This window comes from Mchenga conophoros, linkage group LG18 (assembly GCF_057382185.1).
Source record: "Mchenga conophoros isolate Kocher_MC1m ecotype Shallow Benthic linkage group LG18, M_conophoros_male_GT1.1, whole genome shotgun sequence".
NCBI classification, from domain to species: Eukaryota; Metazoa; Chordata; class Actinopteri; order Cichliformes; family Cichlidae; genus Mchenga; species Mchenga conophoros.
Genome location: NC_140543.1, coordinates 22,501,043 through 22,511,963, shown reverse-complemented (window position 1 = coordinate 22,511,963; position 10,921 = coordinate 22,501,043). Strand labels below are relative to the sequence as shown.

The window sequence follows — 10,921 nt, the reverse complement described above, 5'->3', positions numbered from 1 at the left end:
TTTCGAGCCTCCTACACAGACGTTCATTTCTCTCTCTTTGCCTCCCACACACACCATTCAAACACACTGCATCGCTTAGGCGTGCATGTGCAGATAAATCTTCCTCCCACACAGACAAACAGGACTTCGGCCCCACACACCTGACCGCCATCGTGACTCACGCAAACAAAGCACTCGAGGCGTGCAAAATAAACACAGTTGAATCATTTTCTCCGTTAACTACATATGAAAGCGACTTGCAGTTATGACTGGCATTCATCTGACTGCACTCAGTGGTTTTAATTGTGCTACCACGCTGTTATTTTACTGTGCTTGAAAACAAAGCATCTCTGGAATGATTATTAATCTGGTTTCTGTTTAAGGCACAAATATACGCGGATACTTTCAGTTTAATGTGTTTGGAGGCCACTGGCAGGAGGACATTTCTACATCTATATTTTTGGTTGCGAAGTCAAATCAGATACAAATTATTATTCAAATCAGAGTACGGTAATCTGTGCTGCTAGGAAAACTACTTGGAGATGAAAAAGCCCAGAAGTGACTGATGGGTTCAAGGGCATCAGGGATCGGCTCTGAGTACCTTGTTCTTTGCAGGGGGATACAGCTGCCAGGCAGGAGGACTTCGTGGATGTAGTGGAAGACGAAATGCAGGTGAGCTGTCTGATAATGGAGAATGCTAAAGATAGATTGAGGCGGAGGCAAATGATCCGTTGTGGCGACCCCTAAAGGCAGCAGCCGAAAAACGAAGAGGAATTAAATGCGGCCCAACCTAAGAGCACTATGCTGCGTCACCCTAACACAAGATGGCGCTGTTGGCGGCTGTTCTAATGGTCTGCCGCCCAAACAGCAGTAGAAGAAGGAGTGAGTGCGCATTGCAGTGAAAAGCGGATCGCGCTCGTTCTTCTCCCTCATTCGACCTGCATCGCCGCTCCCAGTAACTTCCCTTACATCTCCGTGAGAGACAAAGGTAAACGCTTTCTCTTTGTTACGTGTTGTTTCTACACGTTGCAAGTTATAATCTTATTCATGCATCTATATTTGTAAAGTATGAAACGCATATTTTTTTCCAATGTGACCTCTTTCTATTGATTGAAACTATTTTTAACCGGCGTTTGATCGCTTTTTTTATTTGATCGTTTTAGAATGTTTTTTCGATGTGTAAATGCTATGGTGCACTTTGCAGAAATAGGTTAACCTATTTTTTCCCCCCATATTAATTGGGGTAGTTAGATAAGCTGCAAAATAAGGCAGCTGGCCACCCCTTGAGATGGCGCAAAGTAGCTCATTGAAACAAAAGCGTGTAGCGCGGTGCTACAAAATGGCGCTGGAAGAAAAACCGCCAGCTAATCCGCTAACGAAACTGCGCCACGTTTTCAGGCCCCAGGCCTAGGGTGACTCCATTTTGACTTTTGTCGACGATCATCGATTAAATATGACGTAGCTTTAAGATAAATTCAGATTTCATGGTCTGTTAAACGTCGGGAGGTATGTAGGCCATTACTACGCAATCAGTGATCGCCATTTTATGAAACTGCTCCGGTGACCTACTTTCTCATTGCGGCTAACCCTAACCCGACTGTGCGTGTCGACGGTTTTTCGCCAACAAAGGGCCCCTTTTCAGTTTTAAGGATTTGTGGGGAGACTTTTTTTTTTAATTGCTTTCATTTTTTTTTGTAGCTATAACAAAAATGTCGGACGAGGGAAAATTATTCATCGGAGGTCTGAGCTTCGAGACCAACGAGGACTCTCTGGCTGCGGCTTTCGGCAAATACGGAACCATCGAAAAAGGTAATTAAACCTCTTTACCCCTCTTGAGTATATAGTTTAAAATTATTTCAGACATCAATATTTTACTAAATATGTGGCCTAATCGGAATTTCTCCCTGATTAGTGGACGTGATCAGAGACAAAGAAACCGGAAGATCTCGCGGGTTTGGCTTCGTGAAGTACGACAATGCAGAGGACGCTAAAGACGCACTGGACGCCATGAACGGAAAGGTAAAAATCACGCTACTCAATTTATAATCGAATTAAAAAATATTTATAGTTAATGTAATTGTATTTATACGTTTTTACATTTCCTGTTGTATTGCAGACGCTGGACGGACGTGCTATTCGGGTGGACGAAGCTGGAAAGGGAGGGCGCTCAAGAGGAGGTTTTGGCTCTGGCCCACGAGGAGGCAGATTTAGCGGCTCCAGAGGGAGAGGTGGGCGTGGTTATTCCCGAGGTGCGACGTGGGAATATTTTTAAAAAGTTGAACTTAAAGGTTTATTCTAACACTATCGAAATTAAAACTGCTTTGTTTGTAATAGGTGGATATGGTGGAGACAGAGGGTACGGAGACAGGAGTTATGGTGACAGAAGCTTTGGTGGTGGAGACAGGAGCTTTGGTGGCAGTGGATACAGGAGTGGAGGATATTCCTCAGGTGGCTACAGAGAAAACAGGTAAATAATCGGAGCTTAAAATTGTTTAATGCACTTTATTTTTACTGTATTTTAAATGCAAGTTTCTTGTTTATATAGGGGGCAGGGTGGATATGGTGAGCGTTCAGGATCTGGATCCTACCGCGATGGATACGACAGCTATGGTAAGCATCAATAATATGTATTTCAGGTATTTGGGTGCATTTATGTTGGGGCTGTCTGTACAAAATCTAAAGGAACACTGAAAGCACATCTCAGTAACTGGCATAGTCAAACTGCGCAGCGCTCTAATTTTTAAATACCTGCTTTAAGTGGTGGGTTGAGATGCTGTACACTCCAACACTGTAAATTGAGATTTCACAGCCCCAACATGGGAAGCCTATCACCATGTATGCCCCTCAGTTTTGTGCTTAACTTGATGCCTCTTTCCAAACGGTTGCCAGATTTCTTTTGTGCCCTTCTCTGACAAAGAGGCTGGAAACCATTTGAACCACTTAAAGCAAACCCCGAATTTCACGTGTTCTCAAATTGCGAGGAAGGCAAGGACCCCCTTATGCAAAAAGAGGGAGGGTTGTTAGGCGGGTTGAAAGGGGAATATTTGTAAAACTCCAGTGTTCGAACTTGCAGTGTCTTTACCTCTGTGCCCACTTCTTATCCTCAGCTACACATGAGTAAACATCTCCCTGATTCAAGATCTTCACTTGGCTGGCTGTTTTTCAAAGATGCGCTCCTCAAGAAAAATGTCCACGTGTTTGCTGACCTTAGTTCTGTAGTTTTGTTGTAATAGTTCAGCATCTTTAAAAAGAAGAAAAATGTAGCAATGGGTTTTGGTCATTCCTTATAAAACCTGTTACAAATTACAGTTAAAGAATCTTAACCATGCTTAATTGGACTCATTTCTCAAAGATCGTGCAACTAAAAGGCATCTGTAATCTGATACTGTAAAGTCCCATTTTTGGGGATCAAGACAGTTCTCAGTGTGGCTTTTCATTGAACAGCCACTACCATTGCTCTAAACTTTGTCCAGCACTTGAAGTGCTTCCTGATTTGATTCCTTTTCTTATATATTGCAATATCTGGGGCTTGTTTGTGTTCCTTATTTTCCCCCTCAGTCTCTGACTGACCTACCTCCTGCCAGGTTTTAAACTGAGAGGAAAGATATATGCTCATAAACAGACTTTTGGGAGACTTTATGCTAAATTCAAATTAATATTAAAAAAGAGAAAAAAAACCTTAGTTTAACTGAGGCTCCTGTTTGTTCAATTTCCCAAAAGAGTGAATTCCTTTCAGACTGGTGAACTACACATCCGAAGTGGCCGGCTGTTCATGAAGTTGCAAATTGCAGCATGCTACAGTCTGTCCAAGGTATCTTCTGTGCTCTGCTCAACATCTGCATTTTTAATGTGCTGTAAAATGGACTAATCTTGTTTAAAGTGATCGAGAAATGTAACTTTGTTTCCCTAAAGCTTATATATATCTCAAACCGGGAACAGTTTTGTACTTTTTGTTCTTTGTATGATCAACTTTTTTTTGTCAGTTTGGCTTCATGGAGCCTATTAAACAAATTGTGGAAAATCATCATGATTGTTGCCTCTTAAAACAACCGCATGGGGACTAAAGCTGAGCGCTGTAGGCTCATTTTAATGTAATGCTGCGTGAGAACTAAATCATCTGCTTGATGCAATCAGATGGTGCCCATCTCTGGACTAAAGTCAACAATTTGGTAGGCTAGTCAAAGTTCTCAAAGCTTAAAAGGGAGGGGAGGGAAGGCTGTTACTGGGTATCTGTAAAGATCCACACAAGTTTAAAAGGGGGGGAGAGCACAGTTGAATCAAGTGAATCCTGTACATGTTAAACGATCCATGAGCCGAATGTTGTACCTACTAAGTGTGCTGATCAAACAAAGTGGCATATGGGGGAAGTTGGTGCCTGGTCATGTTCATGCTTCATTACGTTCAAGAGAGGTCAAGAGCTCCTTCAGTATCCTACAAGTCCTTGGAGAGTGAAGTGTTGCGCCTACCAACAAGTGCTCCTCAGAGATGAAAGCTGCTCTTGCCTAGTCAAATGTGAAGAAAGTAGGCCAGTGCACGTGAGGTAAAAATCTCCTTTTGCTTTGCTCACATCCTTGAAACTAAGTTCTCATTGTTGCCATGAATACCTTCAAGTTAGCTGCTGTTTAGTCCTCTGCTTCAGATGTCTCCTACAAACATCACAAGTCCTCTTACCTGATTCTAAAGTCCATTGGGAGGTGGGGTTTCTGTCTGGGATATTAGTGCTCCACCTTGAGTCCACCAAAAAAATGCATTGGTCCTTTAAGTCGGGTAGTTTTGTGCTCAGTCCACTTTGGTCACTAGTCCACAAATTTGCTCCTGTAATGTCCACAAGCCCCAATTCATGTGTAAGGTGTCTAGACTGCATTCACTTTTCCTTTGTACCTTATGTGGTGAGTCATTAATACTGCATGCAGTTTGACTTCAAGCATCAGTTGGCAGGTTTAATCCACCCATTTCTCCTCCTCTAGACTGAAAACTGACTGGATGCTTCAGTGGGTCTCGTCACAGCTGAAGTAGCTGGATTTTTAGGCTGCAAGATCTCATGCAGTTGCTGTATCAGGTAAGTTGTAAAGCATGTTGTTACTCAAAGCTTTTGGTGGTTTTCAGTTTTTTGTTTTGTTTTTTTACTCAAAACTGGAATTTTGTCAGGCTAAATAAGATGTGTTTGTTTCAGGTCCAATGAGCAGTGGGGTGACTGTCAACACGAAGGAATCTCCCAAATTCCTGAAGCACTTTTCCTGATGTTACAGTAAATGTCGCAAACTGGGAAAACAGCATTACAGAGCTGCAGTTGATAGACAAACCTGACTATGTAGTTTTGCTTTGGCTTGAATAAAATCTGACACAAAAGAACTTGCTGTGGTGTTTCTTTCTTTGTAAACACATGCCTGAGGATTTGCTTACTTTGAAACTCACATTGGCTTTTTATTTCTAAAGATATAGAGACATGTCAGAATGGTTTAAAGGTAGGAGGGGAAAGTAATGTAGTTGAGGAAATATTGTGCTTAAGTTTAATTGTCATCTTAAGGAAGATGCACTAGGGCCAGATATACATTTGTGTTTAAGTATGTAGGGTAATGGGTCATTGGTACAAATTTGTAAATAGCTGGATATGAATAGTGTGTAAAATACTACAATCTAATTACCCAGCTCATTGTCTTTGCAGTAGTCTGGTGTATGTAAGCCAATTTCAATTGGTTAACATCTCACTTGTCAAGCTGTTGTGTTTAGACACACTGATGCTACCAAGCTATTACTTGGTATTATTACATACTTGGTAGAGGTAATAACTAATACTTGGTCTTTGTAAGATTTGAAGGATTACATTAGAAGTTTAACGTGATATGAAGTTGAAATATAATCAATGCATCAGATATGGCAAAAGTGTAAGATGCAAATCTTGACTTATGACCCAATGTGTACGTGACAAATGCAGCCGACTGCACACACTTACACACAGGCACATGAAACAAGTCCAGCAGGTTTGTTTACAATGCAAACATGAAGGCTGCTGGTTTGTCTTGTAAATTAGGACAAACAAGTTTAACAGGATGCACCGCTGTACTTTTTCTGTGGTTTCATAATGGCTTCATCTGAAAAGGTAATCGGACAACTTTGTCTTAATCTTCAGTGTAATTTGATCAGTGAAATAAAAGCTAATTACTACCTCAGTTTGGAAAGCTGATAATCAGGCAGTGGCTCACTTTTGTCAGTGTGCACTGACCTCCACACTGTAGTTCACCAAACTCATCTTCCTGTACTTGGCACACGTGTGGTGTCACATTTTACAAAGGAAGAGCTTCAGACTAGTAGATTTTGTGCTTGAGCACTGAGTTACATGTACTAAAAATACAAAATAAGGATTCATATTTAAGTATATTAATTCATTATTTAAATAAATATCAAGCATTTGGATGTCACAGCTGGTAGGTGTGTTAGTACTGTGCTAGTTCCTGTAGAAAAATAAACAGTCAACTTCATGAAATAAGAAATAAAGTACACTACATGGCTATAAAATGCAGTGGAGTAGAAGTATGACGATAAATATCTGAAACAGTACTGACATAAGTAGTTTTAGTTTCGCCCAAATTAAAGAACTGACACAGAAGCCAAGATCAGGTACAGAAAAACAGACACTTTAATTTGGAACATTTACAAGCTGAAGTGAACGACCACACAGGTCCAGGTGGAGGAGCTCGGGATGCTGGTGGTCTCGGTGGTGTTCACACGTACCACAGGAAGCCGAAACGCTTGTGCAAAAGCTCTTCGCGGGGCCTGAGGTTGAACAGCTCCTCTGACAGAGGGGTGACCCAGCGGTCTGTGTGAAAGACGCTCTCGCCAACCTGCACGGGTTAAAAAGATGCACAGTCAGCATCAACACAGCAACGCTGAAGTTCAGCGACAGACCTGAACTAAAATATAGATTCATTTGTTACCCTGTTTACTGAGTCTTATGTATTTTCACTTTGCATTTTTACCCAAACATACTTGGATTTTTGCAGTTTCCTTTATTTATTTTTTCCTTTCAGCTGCAGTAGTACGGGGTTGTTTAAATTGTGTCTCAGGTTAACCTTTGCATCTCAGCAGGCTCACAGCAAGTAAGGTAGGTGGGAAATCTAGATAAGTGTTATGCTTACAAAACAAAGCTGAAAATAATACTGTCGGTCAGTGCGTTTAAGAGGAAAAGTCAATCATCTTTTCTGTGTTGGACTGTACGCACCTATCTCAGCTAATATTTGTACGAAATGCAAATGTTTATAGTATGATTTTTCTTTGGTGTCTGAACCGTTTTAAAAATGAAAACATCAAGTATATTAAAAACTAATGAAAAGGCATCTATTAAATAATGTTGGACAGGTCATGAAAAATTCTTCTCTATAATTATATCATAAAGATGCTGTATATGAAAAAAAGTAATAAATGACTAAAAAATAATGAATAAGCAGGAGCAACTGATTTTTTTTAAACTTCTTACCTTCCAACCTGGAACGTCCTTCATGATGACTACCTCCTCTTCCAAGTTTTCCCTCAGCATCCGTAAGGTCCTAGCACAGAGACAACATTCAGCTCAGCATTTAAACAGCTGACCTGTGTTTGCAAGCTTAGGCAGTATAAAAGATGGACATAGTTCATGTGTCTGAAAAGGTCAATGGCCTTCAATCTGCATTCTTTCTAATGGACAGCAGAGGGCGACTCCTGTGCTTGAAAAAAAAAACCCCAAAGCATTCCCAAATTCCTCTGAGACCCCAGTAAACACTTTCCTGATGTGTTTAGGGACTCAGTTTGTAGTTTGTGTTTGTACTGAACAAACCATTGAGGCCATTTTGTCAATGAAAGTCAATCTGGGAGTCAGGAAGGAGAAACACCTCAGTTTGAGGCTTCATAATAGACAATTACAGACCAACATTTAGGTGATCTAAACGTTGGTTGGCTGCCTATGTCTAACTATTATATACAGTCTATTGTTGTAAACACCATTGAAAGAAAAAAAAAAAAACCATAGTAAGCATGCACAAAAGTGCTCAGTCACCTTCGGTCATGCTCTGCCTGCAGCAGAGGCATCAGAGCTATCCTGGCTTCCAGCTCTTCAATCTGCAGTCGCCTGCAACACGCAAACACGCACACACAGTTTGAGACTGAGCAGTGCACACAGGTGTGACAGTAAGCAAAACCACATCACAATTCCTTGACATTTCTTACCTCCTCTCTCTGTTCCACTTGAATAGCCTCCAGTACCCAAAGACCATGATGCCAATGCCAATGCCAAACATACTATATCCTGCAGGTTAAAGAATGAATGAAGCAACAGAACATTATTGAGTATTAATGCACATTTTTAACATCTTTAAGTAGGTTTACATATGTATTAAAGCATTTACTATAATAATAGCTGCACAGGCTTATGCTGTTCTAACGTATTATACAGGAGAACTCATTGAAATATCCATCAGAGAATTTGCTTTTTAACAACATCAGACCCTGTTGGAGGAGCTGACATTCACATACGGTGTCACCTGCGTTCGGCCACAACTTTGGAAATAAATTCCCATCATTACATGTGGAAGATGTGGAAAACCTGAGTACGCTTCATTTTAAAGCAGTTTCACTGTGATATAAAGTCATCAGACTGCTACTGCTGACTGATGCCTCTTTGAGACTCATTTCAGATCTTTCTCGATACTGTCAAGTAAATGGTGCTAAAATTCAGTGTCCTGTACTGCCCTACAACGCCTTATAAAATTACTATAAAATGGATATTACCACATACTTTTTGGTATAGGGAGGAAAAATGTGTGAAAATTTCAGAAACCAACTTAATGAGGTTCCATTAAAACATTTTTCCTTCTTTTTTTTTTCAGATTAACCCATTATTCACATGACGAAACTAATCTGCTGGAGTGCTGGAGTAACAAACAGGAAATAATCTTAATTTAACACTTAACATTAATATGTATAGCATTCTTACTGCAACCACTATCTAGTCATGGAGTTTAACACAGTGTTTATATGCATTTTATACTTTTTACACTTTATATTTTTACTTACCAGCCAAAAGCCAAGCAAGTAAGGTTTTACAACTCAAACGCAGGTGGGACAGTTTAGATAAAAGCGTCTAAAAGTCACTGTTTCTGTAGCTGCTGCTCTCTGAAACTCTTTGCAGTGCTTTTCAGTTGCAGTGTATTCTGATGTGTAGTCTTGTTGGCATTAAGTCTCTTTTTGGGTTCACATTAAAATAACTTTTATTCGTGGTCAGCTTCATTTGAAATCATCTATATAACGTTAGTGTCACTAAGAGAGTTTTGTACCAATTATTGTGCCCCAACGTAAAGAGCTGTGCAAAAGTCTTGAGGCGCGCCTGAGCTCTTTATATTTTCTTCCAAGGAGCCAGCCTTTCTCGTAATTTGCAAAGTAGTCTGACCAATCATTCTCCAGGCTTTCTGAAGGTCTATCCAAGCTTTTCTTTGGACATGGCTGCTTTTTCAATAATTTTCAGTCCTTGTACCTGACCACTGTCAAGGGAATGTTTCTTGTGTTTGTTAAGCCACTTAACACTGGCCTTTGAATAAATCAAAACACAAAAAAATGCACTTAACTCAAGGGATGCAACGGTGCTGTGTCTGCACATAACAGACAACTTACCAAAGAACACATTTTAAATTGTATCTTTATGCATTTTGTTACTAGCACCCTGTAACAAAAACCAATTGTTCATTTCTATTCTTTTACTTGAATGTACAATAAAACTCCGAAAGACAACACTGTTTGATAAACATCAGATATTTTTGCACCGACAAGTTAATTGTCAAAGAGCTGAAAGCTTGGCATATTGTAGAATGTTGTGCAGTGTGCACTAAAAAACAAAAACAAAAAAATTCAGTAAACTTGATAAGTGGAGGACAACAGAGATGTCAGGTCTACAGCCATATGTAAAACAGGATATAGGCTCTGTCATGTTTTGGAGCTGCATTTCAGCCAGTGGTGTAAAGACCTTGTGAACACAGTAAAGAAGTGTGGTTGGATTCTGACCCATCGCGCAACACAATCTGGTCTTTTAGTATGTGCTGTAAATGCATGCCTGTATAAAAAAAAAAAACCCCACAGTAGTGGAACACTATCAGCCATGGACTGGCCTCCCAAAAGCTCAGACCTCAACATTACTGAAGCAGTGTGGGATCATGTTGACTGAGAACAGAACAAAAGGGGACAGAAACACCCAAAGAAGAGCTTTGAATGCCCTTCAAGAAGTCTGAAGAAATATTCCTGAATACCACTTCAGACTACGCTGTCCTAAGAGATCATCTTAATCAATTAACTTAAACTTAATCAAGTAGTTGATTTTACGGCTTTAACACTGTTAACCAAGCAGCAAACGATAGAACAGCTAGAACAGTTTCATCAAATAAAACCTAATCCTCCGTTTAACAGTAGGCATTATCACTTTAACTGAACCTGCACATTAAACGACTCCCTGTGTTAGCTAGTTAGCATGTCGTTCTAAACCTGTCAATAACAATTCACATTAAAATGTTGCTCTGCTGCAAAAACACTTGTACAACTGTTGTCGTGCTGTTAGTCAAGATGTTCCTTTTAATGACAAGGATAAATGTAAGACCCCGCATACACATTTTTATCTTAGCTTGGATCTTTGTATTTATGCTAACGGGTTAGCGTAACCAGCAAATATCACCTAAACTATCCAACATTTAACAACTGCTGAATGAATCTAAATGTCTGGCTACGTGAGCGTGTGGCGTATGTACCCGAAAGTCCTCGTTTCGGTAGATTTCTCTTATAATCAAAGGGAGCATAGCCTCCCGGAGGAGGCATGTCCTGCTTCACCTTGGACCCCGCCATCTTCCTCCAACCTCCTCCAAAACACGCCAGTGACGTCCCTGAAGACACTCTTCTTCGCTGGTAGAGAAAAACTGTAGCAGCGCTCCAG

At 40.4% G+C, this 10,921-nt stretch overlaps 2 protein-coding genes across 7 annotated transcripts; one reads left to right on the top strand and one right to left on the bottom strand.

The window, feature by feature from the left end:
* Positions 1 to 808: 808 nt before the first annotated feature.
* Positions 809 to 5,331, top strand: cirbpa (cold inducible RNA binding protein a). Of its 6 annotated transcripts, XR_014889503.1 has the most exons (8): positions 809 to 967; positions 1,678 to 1,788; positions 1,892 to 1,998; positions 2,096 to 2,228; positions 2,314 to 2,446; positions 2,525 to 2,589; positions 4,947 to 5,038; positions 5,153 to 5,331. XR_014889503.1 is itself a non-coding variant. In XM_085254540.1 (7 exons), exons 2-7 carry the CDS (start codon positions 1,689 to 1,691, stop codon positions 3,098 to 3,100), a joined length of 531 nt encoding a protein of 176 aa, XP_085110666.1. In that variant the 5' UTR covers positions 809 to 967; positions 1,678 to 1,688; the 3' UTR covers positions 3,101 to 4,003. The 6 variants fall into 6 exon arrangements, 5 of the variants coding, with proteins under 5 accessions (XP_085110666.1, XP_085110664.1, XP_085110665.1 ...); XM_085254540.1 differs by lacking the exons at positions 4,947 to 5,038; positions 5,153 to 5,331 and adding an exon at positions 3,087 to 4,003 and having other exon boundaries at positions 2,096 to 2,207; XM_085254538.1 differs by lacking the exons at positions 4,947 to 5,038; positions 5,153 to 5,331 and adding an exon at positions 3,716 to 4,003.
* Positions 5,332 to 6,593: 1,262 nt separating this feature from the next.
* ndufa13 (NADH:ubiquinone oxidoreductase subunit A13) lies at positions 6,594 to 10,886 on the bottom strand. Its single transcript, XM_085253415.1, has 5 exons — positions 10,740 to 10,886; positions 8,179 to 8,257; positions 8,009 to 8,080; positions 7,454 to 7,523; positions 6,594 to 6,821 (listed from the first exon to the last, which is right to left on the bottom strand). Exons 1-5 carry the CDS (start codon positions 10,831 to 10,833, stop codon positions 6,702 to 6,704), a joined length of 435 nt encoding a protein of 144 aa, XP_085109541.1. The 5' UTR covers positions 10,834 to 10,886; the 3' UTR covers positions 6,594 to 6,701.
* Between the last annotated feature and the right edge of the window lie 35 nt (positions 10,887 to 10,921).

Coding starts and splice junctions, on each gene's coding strand:
- cirbpa (XM_085254536.1), top strand. CDS start 1,689: ATGTCGGACGAGGGAAAATTATTCATCGGAGGTCTGAGCTTCGAGACC. Junction 1,999..2,095: donor TGGACGCCATGAACGGAAAG/GTAAAAATCACG, acceptor GTTGTATTGCAG/ACGCTGGACGGACGTGCTAT. Junction 2,447..2,524: donor GGTGGCTACAGAGAAAACAG/GTAAATAATCGG, acceptor TTGTTTATATAG/GGGGCAGGGTGGATATGGTG.
- ndufa13 (XM_085253415.1), bottom strand. CDS start 10,833: ATGGCGGGGTCCAAGGTGAAGCAGGACATGCCTCCTCCGGGAGGCTAT. Junction 8,258..10,739: donor ACCGAAACGAGGACTTTCGG/GTACATACGCCA, acceptor TTTAACCTGCAG/GATATAGTATGTTTGGCATT. Junction 7,524..8,008: donor CAGGCAGAGCATGACCGAAG/GTGACTGAGCAC, acceptor TCTCTGTGCTAG/GACCTTACGGATGCTGAGGG.